This window comes from Mastacembelus armatus, chromosome 16 (assembly GCF_900324485.2).
Source record: "Mastacembelus armatus chromosome 16, fMasArm1.2, whole genome shotgun sequence".
Classification (NCBI taxonomy): Eukaryota; Metazoa; Chordata; class Actinopteri; order Synbranchiformes; family Mastacembelidae; genus Mastacembelus; species Mastacembelus armatus.
The window spans coordinates 18,151,909-18,170,056 of NC_046648.1; the positions used below are offsets into that span (position 1 = coordinate 18,151,909).

General features: G+C 38.7%; 3 protein-coding genes across 6 annotated transcripts; 2 read left to right on the forward strand and 1 right to left on the reverse strand.

The window, feature by feature from the left end:
* Window positions 1–114: 114 nt before the first annotated feature.
* LOC113136160 (C-X-C chemokine receptor type 3-like) lies at window positions 115–7,978 on the forward strand. Of its 2 annotated transcripts, XM_026316687.2 has the most exons (4): window positions 115–661; window positions 1,244–1,597; window positions 1,892–5,390; window positions 5,520–7,978. In XM_026316687.2, the coding sequence occupies exons 1-3, from the start codon at window positions 659–661 to the stop codon at window positions 2,645–2,647; spliced, it is 1,113 nt and encodes a 370-aa protein (XP_026172472.1). In that variant the 5' UTR covers window positions 115–658; the 3' UTR covers window positions 2,648–5,390; window positions 5,520–7,978. The 2 variants fall into 2 exon arrangements, with proteins under 2 accessions (XP_026172472.1, XP_026172473.1); XM_026316688.2 differs by having other exon boundaries at window positions 115–1,597.
* Window positions 5,052–7,894, reverse strand: cxcr3.1 (chemokine (C-X-C motif) receptor 3, tandem duplicate 1). Of its 2 annotated transcripts, XM_026316685.2 has the most exons (3): window positions 7,844–7,894; window positions 6,338–6,736; window positions 5,052–6,246 (listed from the first exon to the last, which is right to left on the reverse strand). In XM_026316685.2, the coding sequence occupies exons 1-3, from the start codon at window positions 7,862–7,864 to the stop codon at window positions 5,512–5,514; spliced, it is 1,155 nt and encodes a 384-aa protein (XP_026172470.1). In that variant the 5' UTR covers window positions 7,865–7,894; the 3' UTR covers window positions 5,052–5,511. The 2 variants fall into 2 exon arrangements, with proteins under 2 accessions (XP_026172470.1, XP_026172469.1); XM_026316684.2 differs by lacking the exon at window positions 7,844–7,894 and having other exon boundaries at window positions 6,338–6,906.
* A 6,314-nt stretch (window positions 7,979–14,292) lies between the features above and the next one.
* Window positions 14,293–17,981, forward strand: trim35-28 (tripartite motif containing 35-28). Of its 2 annotated transcripts, XM_026317874.1 has the most exons (7): window positions 14,317–14,351; window positions 14,495–14,946; window positions 15,225–15,320; window positions 15,651–15,881; window positions 15,975–15,997; window positions 16,197–16,315; window positions 16,469–17,981. In XM_026317874.1, exons 2-7 carry the CDS (start codon window positions 14,524–14,526, stop codon window positions 16,999–17,001), a joined length of 1,425 nt encoding a protein of 474 aa, XP_026173659.1. In that variant the 5' UTR covers window positions 14,317–14,351; window positions 14,495–14,523; the 3' UTR covers window positions 17,002–17,981. The 2 variants fall into 2 exon arrangements, with proteins under 2 accessions (XP_026173658.1, XP_026173659.1); XM_026317873.1 differs by having other exon boundaries at window positions 14,293–14,946.
* The last annotated feature ends 167 nt before the right edge of the window (window positions 17,982–18,148 follow it).

Consider the following 18,148-nt stretch of genomic DNA (forward strand, 5'->3'; position numbering starts at 1 on the left):
GAATATTGTAGAATTATTAGACACGTTTTAAAAAAATCTTTTGTAGGGGCTGTGATTTTGATGAAAGATTTTATTTTGAAAAACAATTCAAAAAGTGGATTGGTTTTTGTGTGACTTGGCAGATTTGGCAAACGAGCCAACGCGCGAACAAGGTTACTTGTAACGAAACCAAACAATTTCCTGCTAAGTTAAATAAAGTACATGTAAGTCTGTTTTATACCTGTAATACAGTCAGTCTATTAAGATCCCGTCAGTGTCATAACCGGGCGTGAATGTATTAAAATCGACCAGCCGGTGAGCGTTGCTTTTGTTATTGTGTCATAAGCGTTTTGTTTTTCAGTTTCACCTGATACCTGGTAGTTTTGTCTTGTTTTTTCGGATTCCCTGTCACTTCATTTAAACACACGACCTACCCACTGAAGAAGGTGTTGTGTTATCGATGTCTAAAGTTTGCGCGCAGACACAGAGACGTGTGTGTGTTTGCCAGCTGGACTTGAAGTGCTCTTCCGCCCTCGCTCTCGGAAAATACCGATGGTAGTTTAAAGTTTGTTGACCTCGGTATGAAGAGAGACGTGCGGGTCGCCGTTTTTCATTTGTTTAGTATCTGTCAAGTGCGCACGGACAGATTGTTGTCGTCAGACTACAGCTGAAACCCTTCATGGTAAGTGACATATAGGCCTGTATGTAAATCTTTCAAGGTTAGATTTATCTGTCGTATTAAGTAGATTGTCTTTTGTAACAAGAATATCTATAACATATGTTAACTCGATCCATATTTAATGTAGTAGTAATTGCAGTACTAATACTTTGCTAAGTAAGCCCTTCACTTTCTGTTTCTGTTTACTTCTCTGTTCTGAAACTGCTTCTGGGTGTAGACTGAAGATCTGCACATGTTTATCTTAGCACTTACTGCAGTTTACGGTTTATGTCAAACCTATTGCACCGACAATAAACACCGACAAATTCTCACATCCCCTGTGTGCATGAAGTATTGCTGTTAAAGTGTTCGTGCAGGGCTTGAACAAGAGGAACTGTGCTTTCCGTTTAAACCCAGTTGCTTCATCCAGTGACATCGCAGCATGTGAGTCTTGTGTCAGTATTGTTGATAAATCCCCCGTCTGGGCTTTCCAGATGAAGGTGTGAATAGGAGGAGAGTGTGTATGCTGGTATTTTTGACAGGCGGTCTCTGGGTCACTGTGGTGTTTCTTTGATTTCTCTCTGTGTAAACTTTTTGTCTCTACAGTGGAAGAACATGGACGTGGAGCTCGATGGAATTTTTAAAGAAAACACAACCTATGACTCTGCTGAGTACGATGTGTGCGACTATGACTTTGAGCGAAAAGCCAGTGCAGTTGCGTTGCCTGTGGTTCTGTGCACTCTGGTTTTGGTCGTGGGTCTTCTGGGGAATGCACTGCTCCTGGTTGTCCTGGCTAAAAAGAGGCAGTCTTGGAGGATATCTGACACCTTTGTCCTCCACCTGGGCGTAGTGGACATCCTTCTGTTGCTGACGCTTCCCTTCTGGGCTGCACAGCATGCTCGAACTTCTGGGTGGTGCGTTGGGATTGTTCTCTGCAAGATCTGTGGAGCTGTTTTTAATGTAAGTAACTTCAGTGGTGTGTAGAACAGGATGAGACTAAAACCGAAAGGGAGAAGTTTTCTGAGAAAGTTGATTGTGTATGCATATTGTTTGGCAATAGGCTATTTCCTGCTCTTTGAAGACTCTTGACAGGCGTGGGACTTTGTACTTATTGCTGTTATTGAATATACTCATACTTGCATGCATTTCTGGGAATTGATAAAAAGATGGGATCAGAATAGGGAGAAGTGAAAGTTGGTAAGAGTTGGCTGGATGTGCCTGGATGGCTAAAGTTTACATTTTGTTTTTGTTTAGATCAACTTCTACTGTGGGATCTTCTTACTGGTTTGCATCAGTCTAGATCGCTGCCTGTTCATCGTCCACAATACTCAGCTATACTCCCAGAGGAAACCTGTGTTGGTTCATCTCAGCTGCTTGCTGGTGTGGCTCGTCTCCCTGCTTCTTACTATTCCTGACTGGGTTTTCCTGGAGAATTTGAAAGCCCCAGAGCACGAGAAAACACTGTGCGTTCACAGCTACTCTCAGTCAGGGGCTGACTGGAAGCTGTTGTCACGCGTGTTGCATCACACGCTGGGTTTACTGCTACCTGCAGCCACCCTGATCATCTGCTGCTGCTGCATCTTGTCACGGCTGCAGCGCAGCTCAAAAGGCCTCCAGAAGCACAGAGCTTTTATGGTCCTGCTGATGGTCTTCCTTCTCTTCTGGGCACCATACAACATCACCCTCATTGTGGACACCTTCAAAACCAGCTCTAAAAATGCTCCTGATGTTTCCCTGCAAACACCTCTGAGCATCACATCTGTTCTGGGCTACATTCATGCTTGCATCAGGCCTTTGTTATATTTCTGCCTGCATGAAAATTTCAGGAAAATGACACTGGCCATATTGAGGTGTGCTCCAGCTGAATCTAGAGGTTCACTGTGGGACTTGGGTGTGGGTGAGGAAGTCCGACCTGAACAAAGTCATGATGGGGAGGAGTTGAAGCAGATAAGTGTAAAGAATCACAAGTCGACTGCGCTGAAAAACAGGCAAATAAGGCCTACTGAATAATGTTCCACCACAGAGGGGAAATTAGGGTTAAGTCATATCAAGAGTTCAGGTGGTGTGACTGTATTCTCTGTAACAAGAAGTACTGATTATAAAAAATGACTCATCTCCTTAACACTAATGTTTTTGATGTGCAGTGGGTAACTTATACTTCTTGAACCTTTATGTAATCACCATTACACACTCTTAATTGTGAATTACAAATTAAGAGCTTTTTATTCAGTTATATATAGAGATTTTTAGTTGTTGTTTGTTCTGGTACATTATATTTATGTTATTATAAGTGGCAGGAAACTTCATTTCCTTTTATTTGATATGCAGTGAACTGTCAATGAACAGTTTCTGCAATCATAATCTACAAGATCTTATCGGTCCCAGTGTTATCATGTTCTTACATTAAACACTAACACAGCTTAGAAGCTTTTCTGATAATGTGTCATATACGGATTGTTTTATCTTAAAGACTGTGACTTCTGTAATTGTGTAATTGAGCATGATATAATGAAGGAATATCCCCTTCATGAATCCTTTTTTTTATTTTTGACTTCATAGTTGCAACATTGGTACATGTGTGCTGTAGTATCATACTTTAGGACACAGGATGACAAAAACAAGTGATGTTATAATCAGTCAGGTGACAACAGAGGAGGAAGATAAAGCACCATTGTAGCTCTGTTTATTTCCATCTAAAGACTTGCCTGTTTGACAGAGATGGAACTGTGGCATGCTTTGTTTATAAAGGCTTCTCACTAGACGAAAATGTAGGTGGAAAATTGAGGGACGAAGAGGATATAGAAAGCACGCTCTGCACACTAACTCTGTGCTTTCAACTCCACATTGTTGTGCTTGTATAATGCAAGACGATAATGTTAATGTCAGTGTTAATATCAATGAGATCTTTTAGAGACTTCACATGTGTCATATGAAAATAAAGTCCCCCCCCCCCAGGTCAGCCTGTTTTCCTAATCTGGGAAATTCTGTTTTACTGTGACATGTCACATTTAGAGCCTTACTGGTTATAATTAGTTCAGTAAGTATGTCTTGAGATGGAAACGGTATTTCCTGTTTCAGCTAGAACTTAGCTGTCAACCAAGGTAGTGACAAGTGGCTAATCAAGACTTAGATGTGTAAAAACCTTGTTATCAGTACAAACCTAAAGCTTGCTTCAAAGGAAAGGGAACAGTTGCCTCTGAATGGGCTCATTGCTTCGTTGAAGTGCATGGAAAACAAAAACCCATGCATTCTGACCACACACACATAGCACACAAAGATTTATTTGTCTGAATGGGCTTGGAGCCTATCCCTGCACTCTGAAGAACGCATGGAATGAACCCGCTTTTCTCTCAGCAGTGACTGAACCAGTAGCTTTTCTGCTTCAGGACTTAAATGATAATATTGTAGACTTGTTGCAAGTGCTTGTTCCTGGGACGTTCCTTTTGTGTTCTGTTTTCCTATAGTCTTTTTTTTGTAGTAAGCATACACAAATTGGTTGCCAGTCACAGCATTTCATGTACATGCTTCACTCTTCTGCTTAAACTACATACTTAATCATGTGCGGTTGCTTATTGTCACTTTGAATTTCCTGTCACAAACCCCTAAGGTGTTTCCACTGAAACCATATGGGTTAGAAGTTTTCATTGTTGTTTTTTTTTTGCATATATTTTCCGTAACCATCTGATCTCACCAGATAGATAAAATCTCTTAGAAAGATCTACATTCACAAAATTATCAAATAGATACAGACAGAAAGAGAATACAAAGGGATGATATACAATCTTACATTTTTTATAAGTGACATGTTTTATATACATGCTCCAAGTTTTAAAGAGAAATTTGCACAAATGCCTGTTTAATCAATCAAAGATTACAGTGAAAATATCACAAGTAAAACAAAAGCATTAACAAAGGAAATGTAGAATGTAATGTAAGCAAGAGGTCAATTTGATTGCTGTGGAATGCCTTTGTTCAGTGTGGGTGGGATCCACGTCCCCCAGAGCTCTCTGCAGCTAGAAAGGCTGCATTGTGCCATTACCTGTAATCAGCTGGAGAGGTCTCCACTGGAGCAAAGTGGTCTACAGGCTCTAAAGGGAAGCTGAAACCTGAACAACAGCACGCCTGATCAATACAAATACAAGACTATGTATCCTGTATCCACTCTGTAATGTGTGTTACTGTTTAGATGTAGCAACAAATACTGTGTGGAGTCTCCTTGTGGAATATAGTATACAGTATTTAAGTCTGTTAGGAAGTATATTTTATCAAGTATACTTGTAACAGTGTTCCTGCACTGCAGTTGATCTATTTTAAGCAATTATTTGAATATTTCTTCCACCACTGGAACTGAATCGCTGTCTCATGTTCTTTTAAAGGGCCCTGTTGCTGTATTGTAAAGTTGGAAACACACTGGTTTATGATATAAAAACACAATTTTATTCTGTATTTCAATAGGTCCACAAACAAAAATATGATGCATTTTACAGAATAGCTGTGGTAGTAAATATAGCTCAATAGTAACATCAATTGCATTAATATATGTGACATTGACTTTATGTTAAAGCATTGTACGGCAATAAGGCAGGGGAAACATTATAGTTCTGCTATACAAAAAAAAAAAAAAAAAACAGAAAGAAAAGAAATGTGTTGACCACAAGTACAGGTATGACATGAAGTCTTTTGTCTTGTGTCCATGTTCATTTCAGGCATTAATGCACCGCAGGAAATTGGAAGGAAGCGCAGCCTCTTTCAGGTTATGTAACAGAAAATATTCACACATTGCATGCTCATGTGTATGTCTCCATATGAATTAAAGTCAGTTTGTAAGCTTGTCCAGGTTCATCCTTATTCTTGTCATGTTTGTGTGTTCTGTCTCATATAGCAATGGACTTGGAGGTGTCGGCAGACTCAGACCAAATGGAGCTTCTCCTGCTGCTCACAGCAGATTGGAATTTGACACTTGTCTTCAGCTTGCAGCCAAGAGACCCCAGGATGCTCAACAGCTGACGCCGAAACTTAACACCCACAAAGGCATACAGGATGGGATTGAGGCTGCAGTGAAGGTAACCCACGCAGGAGGTGACAATCTTGGCTTTCTCCAAAGATGTTCTAACTCCACAGGTGTCGATGTTGTTGCTGGAATGAAGTGTGTCCAAAAAGAGGGTGATGTTGAACGGTGTCCAGCAGAGAAAGAAAACCACCACTACAGCCACGATGACCCTGAAAGCTTTTTGCTTTTGAAGGCCCTGGGTACCACACCTCAGCCTACGCAGAATGCAGGAGTAGCAGAAGATCAGGATAACTGAAGGAAGAATGAAGCCCACTGTGTGGTAGAGAAAACGGGAAGCCAGCTTCCAGTCGCTTGCCGTAGAGTTAAACTTCAGGTAGTTGCGAACACACTCTGTTTTTTTTCGTCTGTCATCCTTTTCAGCTTCCAAAAATATCCAGTCAGGGAAAGAGAGGAGCAGGGAGAAGAGCCACACCCCTAAGCAACTGGCCTGAACAACCCACGGCTTCCTGCGAGAGTACATCTGGGTAGCATGAACAATCGACAAGTAGCGGTCCAGACTGATGCAGGCCAGCAGAAAGATGCCACAATAGAAGTTGATCTGAGGGTGCAAAAATATATATGTTTACTCTGATTATTGTTTGATTAATAGAGGTAGGTTTAGTGCAGCTTTACTGTTGCACACCTCTTACCGTAAAAACCATTCCAGTGATCTTGCAGAGAGGAGTACCAAATGTCCATCCTTCAGCTTGAGCCGCTTGTGCAGCCCAAATGGGCAATGTCATCAGCAGAAGGACATCTGCAATTCCAAGGTGGAGGATGAAGGTGTCTGTCACGCTCCAGGTCTTCCTGCTCTGAACCAGAACTCCCAGCAGCACTCCATTCCCCAGGATACCCACAACAAATGCCACAGAGTACAGAACTGGGATGAACACTGCCTCAAAAGTCATGCTTTCAGTCAGGTCGCATACATCTCCCCCCTCACAGCAAGTGTCATTATAGGAGTCATTATATAAACTGTCATAGCTCTCAGACGAATTATTGTAGTCTTCATTCAATGTGAACCCACCCCCTGTCTCCAACCACAAATCCTGTACGGAAAGAGGAAGAAGAAATCCATGTATTAGTTTGGTTTGAGCATTTAACTTGTGTAGTATCATTTTCAAACACAGGGTGGTGCTATCCATCAATCTTTCAGAACCATCTATCTGTCTGTCTGTCTGTCTATCTATCTTCATTCTGATATTTGTAGCATTTTTTTAAAGTTAAATAAACCAGAGCAGACTAGATAACATCACTACAAGGTAAAAACTGAAGCCATAGTAATTGAACCTGCATTAATGTGAAGTAAAAGCAAATAAATGACCATTACAGCAAGTAAGCATGATCCAGAACATACATAAATTTTAAACAAATTTAGAAACCTGAGGTCAAAATTTTGAGGTATTTGTTGAAACTGTCGCTGGAGTATTCAGTACGTACTTTTCACGAGAAAAAAAGCAAGTTGGAGCTTCTACAAAAAATGTACATGTCATTTAGTGCCCCTTGGACAGAGAAGTGGGCATGAAATTTGCAGCTCATTCTGAAGCTGAAAGAAAAACTTTTTAGATTTGACATCTGAAAAAAATGTACGATTTTGTACCAATTTGCATGATTTCAGTTTCTTGTTTAACCGGAGAAAGTTATGATCATTTCAGTGATATTACTGTTGCTATATAGAAATTTTCCTTATGCTCGCAGATGGGGAAGAGAAATTAAATCACATGTATTTGCGGAAGCATGTATAATGTTTGCAGCAAGTCCATTGAGATACTCAAATATGAATCAAAAGGTTATTTAGATTGTGCATCTTGTTGCATAAATGACTCTTTTGACATAGTAAAGCTTTCCAAAGCCAACATTCTATATAGGAGCTATGTAGGATATTTTTCTATATTACTGAATGATGTATATATATATATATATAATTTACTGAATGTCAGTATCACAGTCTAATATGGTGTAAACTTTGTTATTATGAGTCAAAAGTGAACAAAGAAAAAATAATGTAGTAAAATAAAATTATGAAGTTGAACTTCTGTTAGTTAATAAGGTAAAGAGCTCAAATTTGCAGATGTGAATTAAAATCCTGATATATGCATTTGAATTAAAAAAAGATGCATCATATATACAAATTAAGCTGTAAATGAATAACATACCAAATTGTAATCCTCAGACATGTTGATCTCCTCAGTGAACAGGTTGATGCAGAAATTAGCTCTGGTGATCAAGTCATGTGTAGCAGTAGTTATAGACGCATCAGGAAGTCCACAGAGGAAAAAAAAAAACAGTTTCACAACCTACAGTATTTTACAATGAAAAACAAAACCATTGTGTTTCTAGGAGAAATTAGAATAACTTTGTTACTGTTGCATTTACAAAAAAGCATTGTAGCTTAACTTATTTTGATATATTTTTAAAAAAGGGATGATTTTTTTTTAAATATTTCAGTTTTATTATGACAAAGCCCGTTGATTTTTATTGTTTCACTTCATTTAATAAAAACACTGAACAAATCTGAAGTGAAGGTGAAAATTCAAACATTTGAAACCAGCCTTGCTACATAACCAATAAATAAATCCCCTTAGAATTGAATTTTTTAAAAGTGTTGCCCTTTTCTTTTTGGTACCGTTATTAAAGGGGTTTTACACTAAGATCTGAATATGCTAAGAACATGACATGGCATTGTGGTCGAGTAGGCTGCTACAATTTCCAGACAACTGCTGAAGTAATACATTTCTCTGAATTTGCAGACAGAATCTAAAAACATGTCAGTTTCTTATGTTCTCAGTGGTGTTTATAAGAAATAGGCTTAGTGATGACTTTTTTTTTTAATTGTTGAGATTGGAGAGATAATTCATCATTTATTCTCTTCACTGAACACCACCATGATGAATTGCATCAGATCCATTTTATTTAGGTAGAATACTGTGATAATGCACACATTTTCCATAAGGGACTTTAAAATCTGTACAAACCCTTCAGTCTGATTTTTTTAAAAATCTAATAAACCTTAGCAGGATCTCTCGTCCAGTATAGACATACATGCATTAGATTTTAGCTGTGTTGAATAGAGCCAGAGTGGAACATAAGAATGACAAAATTGAAGCTTCGAAACATGTATGAAAAATATGATTTGGGAGGACATTAACCATCTTCCAGGTCTCCCCCCTCCTCCCCCAAGCATCATCTTATTCAGACTGTCTGATGTTTCCCTAGCAGCTTAGTTCAGGGGGAAAAGTCACACAACTTGCTGCTGTTTTTTCTTTCAGATTGAATCATTAGAAATGAACCATCAGAATGCAAGTTGGCCACGTGTATAATGCCTGATTAATTTCACCATTTCAGTTTCAATATCTCTGGGCAGTTATATTATGTCATTCATGACATCACAATGAAACAAAAAACAGTATTGAGATTAAGCTACAAGTTGATAATTTACCGGTAGAAATCACTGTGAATGGATGATTGGAAAATAACACGAATTAAAGAGCAACTTACAACTATGGCAAAAAAATTTGCAAATCACCTTTTAAAAAGATTGAAACTAGTGAAAATTGTACAGCCATGTGATTTGGCAGAGAAACAATCATTCATAAATGTGTTTTTTTCTCTTGTATTATTAGTACAAAGATGATGTACTGGAATAGTGTGTAGTGCCACAGAAACACAGCACTAGGTCGTACTCAGATATGATTATAGTTATTATATTGTACTGTCTAATGAAACTAATATTTAATGAATGAAACTAATGAATGAAATTCAGTTTGATATTTGCAGCCTTATCAACATAATCAAAAACTTTCTTTGCTTTGATGTTATAAATATATATTGCATATCAGTGTAAAATCTCTTAAAGCATTTTCACTCATCATTTTATAGATGGAGTTATCCTCTCAAAAACCACAAGATTTGCATCACACCTTTTTTCAGTATTACTAATGTGTCTGCACACAGTCACACTGACATGCAAACAAAGCACCTGCAGGGTTTCTAGGTCTTTGACTGTTTCCCCCCCATGCCTCTCTACTGCGAGAAGGGCTGAGAATGTGTTCCTGTTGTTTTCACACCTTTGTGTTCCTCTTCTGTTTTGCAGCATTATATGATACATGTGGTGAGAGGGGCTGATGGAAGTGCACTCATCCGACCATGAAAATCAAGACAGCCCAGAACCAAAGAAAAACATTGCTGGAAAATAAGTGTCATATTTGTTTAACCATTTAAAATATCTATCAATTTAAAATAAAAGTAAAACAGCATGCACCCCCAGACTTTTCTTTGCACATTTTGCTGTACACTGCAGTGTTGGACTCATGGATGGATCATGGGAAATCAGGACCCTCTATCTCCTACATTTTTAGGTGCAACCATGTGATTTGTGTCTTCATATGGTTTCCTTGTGTCTCTTTGTGTCTTCTTTTTAGCTGTTTTGTAACATTTTCTTTATTTACAACTACTTCTTAAAGATTCTGCAAATGCCTCTTACCAACAGTTGTTATATAAATCACTGCTTTCACAAATTACTTTTATTCTTTCCTCTTTTGGCTTTAAGAATTTGAATAAAATGAGAAAACATTTGACAAGGCATGGTAGGTGAAGTTAGGAACTCGGAATAAATCTCCAGGCATGTTAGGTTATGAATGCATCCCTACATTTAGCTTCTTTTCATTAAGTACATTTGTGAAACCATGGAAATGTGTTGCTTGGGGAACTGAAAGAACAAAAATATCTGCTATAAAAATCTCTTCACGTGCTAGTTTTGATTCCTATAGTTCTAGTCCTGTTGTTAACTTAGGATAGTATTTACACAGTCCAATTGAATTATTGTGCATTGGTGTTAAAATGCATAAATCAATATTAGGTAGGAAAATGAAGACTTAATGTTGATTTAATATTTAATTATTTGTGATATTAGTAAGGAGATAAAATAACAAAGCACCTTAAGAATATGTTCTGTTCACTGTTATTTTGTACACCCCTCTATTTGAATGTCTTCTTCCTTCTGGTTTTTACTATCAGCGGTTGTATCACCTCATTTTAGGTTAATGTGCCACTAACATCAGAACCTAAATTTACCGGAGGGGCCTAACCAGAAATGGCAGCTGTGATGATTACATCATCTGAAGATGCACTGAAATTGTTCCTGACACTTAAAGCCATGACTGAAGGCAGTTGTCATACTCATATCTCTGAAAAAATCACTTTGACAAGATCGCGTTTGGTTTAAAGTGTCACAGTCTGATTAGGCTGCAGCTTGACCAGTTCTACAGTAAACAAAGATCCCGTGAAGAGCAAAGTTCATTGTGTTTGTTGCATATAATCGATCCAAGTTTCAGGAGACTGATGTTTCTATGCCTTTTATTTTGGCTAATGCACATTTTGATAATACACATTTCGCACTTTATGTTGCTTGTATTAAACAGTAAGGTAGCTTTCCTAAGCACATGTATCACGTTTTGATTTGTCCCAACATTGACCTGATGCACTGTCAACACTGTGCAAGTGAATGAGGGTGTTGGTTTGACACATTTAATGCAGAACTGTCTTTCCACATGTGGTTTTTGGTCAAGCTTTTGATTTTTACTCATGTTTTCTCAGATGCAAAACTGGTGCTTGGCTGACTGAGGATTGTCTGTGTAATGGGTAGGGGTTTTACTCTGTTATTGTAATTAACATGCACTCCACTCTCTGGCTTAATAGACTAAAAACTAAAAATGGGACTCAGTGGCTCAGAGGGGAATGCCAGTTTTAACTGTAAATGGCGTATTCATGTTCCTGTTGTTGTAATGTTGTTTTTATGAGGGAAAAGTCTGACAGCCCCCTCAGACTTCAAAACTCTCTCATAAAAAAAGATGATTTTATGCAGCTTTACTTTAGAAAGAGAGAACCCACAGCACCCTGGCGGATTTCCTGTATGAAATATGCCCTTGTGACTGTTATTAATCTTATATTCAACTTTTAGCAGTGCAGCGTGTATAGTTAAGCAAAACCAACACTAAAGGAAAAATACCCATTTAACTTTTTTTTAGGGAGAAACATGATTATTGATGTGTGACTGAAATATCACTCTATTATTCCCTTTTTTTTTTACACATTTTTGTTGATGGTAACAACAAGGAAAAATGAATAAACATAACTTTTAATAAAAACTAAATGTATTGAGATAATGTGTTATTATGATGCAGTGCTATTACTATTCATGAACTGTACATAACAATGACTGTGTAGCATGAATGTTGTCTGTAGATAGGAATAAAGACATAGAAATCCATTTGTGTGTTATATATAATGCACAAATGGCCCTGCTCCTTCAACTCACACACAAAACAAACCTTTAGAACTTCCTACTTTCACCTGCACAGTATTGCCAAAATTAGGAACATCCTGTCTCAAAATGATGCAGAAAAGCTAGCTCCTGCATTTGTTACTTCACGTTTCGATTACTGTAATTACTTACTATCAAGATGTCTCAGTAACCATAAAAGGCCTACAGTTAGTCCAAAATGCTGGGGCCAAAGTTCTGGTTTCTTCTATTTTAGCTTCCCTTCATTGGCTTCCTGTAAAATCCTGAATAGAATTTAAACTCTTTCTCCTCTTCTCTCCTCTCTTCCCATCTCCTGTCCTTATCCTCTCCTCTCCTTGTCTCTTCCCATCTCCTCTCCTCTCTTCTCTTCCCATGTCCTCTCCTCTTCTTTCCTCCCATCTCCTCTCCTGTCCTCTTCTCTCTTCCCATCTCATCTCCTCTCCTCTCCCCTCCTCCTTTTTCCTTTCCTCTCCTCTCCTCTCTTACCATCAGTGTTTGGTTATAGAACAACATTTTTTGTTGCTGTGTAGTGTTTTAGGGCATCTATGATTTCGTAGTATTAAAAAAAAACACCATGTCTACGGTAACCATCACATAAATCAGTGCTGTCTTTTAATGGCTTCATGCAGTCGTAGTGTGAGTAATCCAAGGTAACAGACATGGAAAACCCCTTTGCTGTTTTTACTTTTACTTTTTATAAAGCGTAATGTTACAAAAACAGACAAACTGTAGCTCATGTCCAAAAACATCTGACATCAGTGTAGTGCGGTGTGTTTTCACAGTTTTACAGGGTGCGACAAGACCAAACTAGTGCATGCAAACATACAGTTTCACATAATGGAACTGTGGCTCCATCTCTAGGATGTACTCGCACTAGTAGTGTTTCGAATAAAGGAGTTTCATATGATTTAATTCAGCCACTGGTTTGTATATACCAGTAAACAAGATGATCAGGAAAATGTTTTTAAAGAGGATATTCAGCTACAAAAATGAATAATTAAAACCACGGGAAAGGGGATTTTAAAAAAAATAAGCCTGTAAGACTCTTTAGAGCAGACTCTGCAGTGAATGCAGAGTCTTGTTCCATTCAGCTTATCAAGAACTGGGTTTTGCTCTGTCAGATAAGAAGAAATATCTCGGCAGTTGCGGCAAACAGGAACGTGACATTGACAACAGAAAACAAAACCAAAATATCAAGAAAAAAGCTAAAAGGGCTGTGCTTTTTAAAAAAAAAAAGTCTCCACCAACGCAGGAAGACAGCTCACTTGTAATGTAACAACAGCTGCTGTGTGTTCTCAGAGACCAGCAGCAATACAAGAGCTTAAATTAAAGTTCACGTTCAGGGTCATGTTCAGTTTTTAATCCCTGCTAAAGCTAAATGTCAATTTGCTTCCCAAGCTCAGGGTCGAAACATTAGAAAAAACAGAAAAGGCTCCACACAAAATGTAATAAAAGATGACATTTAATGTGTGTTTGTGTAATGTCATAGCACACAGGAAACTGGATAATGTTGATAGATAGGTAAATTCTTTTAACAAATAGACTCAGAGGACGAACTTCGGTAAGATTATATAGAAGTTTTACTTGCAAGGAGTAACAGTCACACAGCACCTTGGTACAGCATGAGAGTCACTGGCTGTTATTAACTTCTCTAACAACAGAATAGAGTAAAACCCTGTGTTCGCTCTACACTTTAGCTTAGACGTAAGAGATTCAATTAGGGCATTAATCAGTATTGGAAATATGAAACCTGAGTCAAGCAGACTATATATAACAGTTTTTTTGTTTAGGATTACGGGGTTAGGAGTGAAAATTATGTTTATTTGGGTACCATTTTGGATAAGGGTGCAAGAAAATGAAACGACAGATGAATGGGCAAAAAGGTGAGCAGAAAAGAGGGAAGTAAATTATGGTAAGGCAGAAATGAAAAGTTTGACTAAGAGGTGTCAGGAAGAGTGGGATAGAGGATATTAAGGAAGGTGGTAGTACAGTATCAACATAAACTGGGGATAATGAGATGGAGCTGCAGAAATAGAAGGGAAGAAGAAATTATACCAAGACTGAGGATTTGGACAAACAGGGTTAAATAGCACACTGATTTAAATTTAAGTATTGAATTTAAAGGCTGATCATACACAGCATGATGAAAAGAAGAAAAAAAGAAGAGAAAGGAGACAGTAACTGTAGTTCACACTCTTGGGTAGCAGGTGGCGATAAAGCTCTTCCATGAGGTTAGTGCCAGCCAACGAATAAAATAAAATGAGGAGGCTCCAGTAGAGGGCGCTGTGGTTTTTCAATCAGGTTTGCAGCCTGTGACAGAAAAGCGGAAAAAACAGCCCAGACAAGTCAACGAAGTTGGTAATGTAAGGTGCAGTGACAGTGCAGTTTATGTTTTTGTCTTTCTCAGTCTGGCTCTAAGGCTGTTGTTACTTTGTTTGTGAGTTCAAACTACTGAAGCGTTTATATACTACACAGTGTGTAGCGTGGGTTTGGTTTTTCTCGGTAGCGAAAGTGAAGAGGAAGGCCTGTGAAGCCATGGCTGACAATGTGGATGAGGACATGGCGGAGGAGTCTTTACCGCTCCAGCAGGAACTGACCTGCCCCGTGTGCCAGGCCGTCTTCCAGGACCCCGTACTGCTGAACTGTACGCACAGCTTCTGTCGGGAGTGCCTGCAGAAAAGCTCTGAGATGAACAAGAAATGTCCGGTGTGCCGGGCACCTTTTGAGGAGGGACAGGCCATCTCCAACCGTGCGCTCAGCAACGCCTGCGAAACCTTCCTTAAACAGTCAAACTGGCGGACGCCCCAGCAACGTCCCAGTGAGTACATGTGTAACCTGCACCTGAAGCCCCTGGAGCTCTTCTGTGAGAAGGACGAGGAGCCTGTGTGCGTGGAGTGCGTCAGTCTCCATGGCGCACACAGACTGTTGCAACTCAGAGAGGGCGCACCATTGTGTAAGGTAAGGTGCCCATGTGGTGCTGGCCTAAAATATTTATTTCCGTGAAAAGAAATTTAGCCTCAGTTTTACAGAAAGAAAGAAGAAGAATAGGTGGACAAAATAATAGAAGCACCTTTTTGTATAGGGCAGTGCCTCCAGATTTGGATTATATTATAATACCTATGCATCGATTAAAGGAATATTGATTTTGGCACATAATCATCATCACTAACCTAAAACAGCTTTTGATGATACTATTTTCTTTTTGTTCTTTCATGTTCTGTCCTTTCATCCCGCAGAAAGAGCTCGGATTCAGAGTTCAAATTTTTGAAAAGAAAGTGGAGACGTACAAAAAAGCGGTACACAAATTCAGCAACACGGTGGAATACATAAAGGTAAAGTTACTGACATGCCTTATGGTGTTAGAATGGATTTATTTACAAAAAGCATGGTCATTAACTTGGTTTATTATTAACCAGGCTACAAAACTGATGCCTTGCATGCAGACATATAAACAGTCCTTGAAGCAGACACCCCAGTTTTACACCACCTGTGAACAGCTGCCCTGCTACAGTGACTTACACCAAAGATTCCAGAAAGCTTTCATCAAGATACAGTGTTTCACAGTGTATGTCTAGGGCTGTCATACAGTGTAAAGAGGCTGCACAAGACAGACACAACATCCATCTAATTTTGTACATGTGTACTGTACTTCCTTAATGCAGTATCAAGCTGGACAGGCAGAGAAAGTGATAAAGACAGAGTTTGAGAGGCTCCACAAAGTGCTTGTCACAGAAGAAGCTCTGCGTCTTAAAGTCCTGGCTGTTGAGGAGGAGCAGAAGATCGCTACTATGCAGGAGCTGATTGACGGCACAAAACGGGACATCGCCTCTCTGAATCAGCTCATAGACACTCTGAAGAAAGAGATGGGTAATGAAGATCTACCCCTCCTGCGGGTAAGAGAAGCCGTCTGATCCCAGCACTTGTTACACTAAAACGTTTGCATTGCATTGCATTGAACTAATCTCAATCTCTGTTTTATGTTTTAGAATTTTCAGAACTTAAAAAGAAAGTAAGTAACTGTAAAACTCACTGTGTGGTGTATATGTAATGCACCTATACATCATATTGGTATTGTTGCTGGATATTTTAAGTATATGACTGCCAGCAGATTTCTCATTCAACTGTTGACTTTTTTCCAGGTTTCTGCTGCTTTTTGTTGATTTACCAATGTCTCTTTTTAACTTCACATATTTCCATCTTTGCCCTAGTGCGCAGTGGACTAACGAAGACCCTCGCCTCCCTGAAGACTCTCTTTTGAACATGGGAAAGCATGTTGGTTCTTTGAGCTTCAATATCTGGAAGAACTTGCAGAGCCATGTCAAATATTGTGAGTAAATTACACAGTGAAAACTAGGAATGGCCTGCAGTTTTAAGGACTGAGAGCTAAAGCCACAGCTGGACTAATACTGCACTTTGCAATGCATTAAGCAAGTCTGTTGGAGGCTATATGACACTGTTGCGTCTATTCCTGTGTTTGTAGATCCAGTGGTGCTGAACCCGAACACAGCATCTCCATGGCTGACATTGAATCCTGACCTGACTAGTGTGAGGGAAAGCTCAGAGCGTCTGACTGCCCCTGAAAACCCAGAGCGCTTTGATCCCTGTGTCTTTGTCCTGGGTGCTGAAGGTTACACCTCTGGGAAACACAAATGGGATGTCATTGTTGGTGACAACCCCAGGTGGATTGTCGGGGTATGCAAAGAGTCAGTGACCCGTAAAAAGAAGTTTACGGTATCTACAAGCCGTGGTGTGTGGTCCATATCACTCAGTAAAGGGGCGTACAATGTCCTTACACCTCAACGTACAGAGCTAAAGGTGCAGCAGCGTCCTGAAAAAATTCGCATTAAACTAAATATAGATAAGGGAGAGGTTTCGTTTTGGGACGGGGGAACAGCGAAGCACCTGGTCACTCTTACACACAAGTTTGATGAGAAGATATTTCCAATTTTTGGCCCTGGGCTCCATAGTACACCTATGTCTCTTGTTCCAGGAAAAATAGCTGTACACACATAATGGGCCAGGAAACTACAGAATGATGTTTGTTGATCTACAGATGTAGGAATGAAAATAAGAACAGTAACATTGTTAAAAGGATTTTATAAAAACATGACAAACTTAAAACTTCAGAAGTCAAACAAGGAAAATGTCAAATCAGGGAAGAATCATCAAATAAATGTAAAGTCAGCCAGAAACGGGCTATGAAACCAAAGGTTGGGGAAAGACAATTAAAATATAGAGAAGACAACATATTACATTACCTAAAAGCATAAAAAATATTGAAGATTGAAATGTTGAGGCAGAGGTTAAGATTGCATGTAAGAAACTAATGTCAGAAATGTCATTTAGAGTATAAAACATGCAGGACGCCAGTAAAGCAAGGCTACAGCAGGTGTAATGTAGTCTTTGATTTTATTAAACTTTGCATTTTAGATTCAAGCTGAGACAAGAGAAGAGTTCATTTAAAAAACATCCTGATTTTTCTCAGGAGCCATCACCTGTTCAAATGTCTGATAGAAAACTGGATTGACCAGTCTTTTGTAATTTTATTAGGAAGAGGCAGACTTTAATTTGAGTTTGAAAGTAAGTGTGAAGCTGCTTGTTTCTTTGGCCACTCTTGTCTTGCACAATATAGTATTATATGAAATTTAGGGGATATTGCTATAATAATTATTTTTTCTTTACGCACATTTATATTGATTTTAACTGCCAGGATCATGCAGTTTATTGATGCTTGGGTATATTTGCTTTTTGCTTTTTTTTTTACAGATGTATAATTTTTTTTAATTATGCATTGTAATGCTGGTTGCTTGGTTTAAGGATAATTGTGTTGGGTTGCTATTCAGTCACTACAAGAAGTGTGGCCACAAAAGTCATGGTCAGCTTTGGACATGGCTTTGATGTAGGATATACTCCTACTGATACTACTGTTGTTTTATGCAGAAAACAAAATATTCTGTCTTAATGTGAAAAATCAATAAAATATTTTAAATCAATTTTGTTTTGTTTAATTTGTTGTTGAATAGAATAAATCCATGATCTAATTAGAATGAAAGGAAACGCAGTGCCTTGGGCTCATGAAATTGAAGATTACATGGGAATAATTGGAAGGATGGTCCTTTGGCAGAGGATTATTATATATATATATATATATATATATATA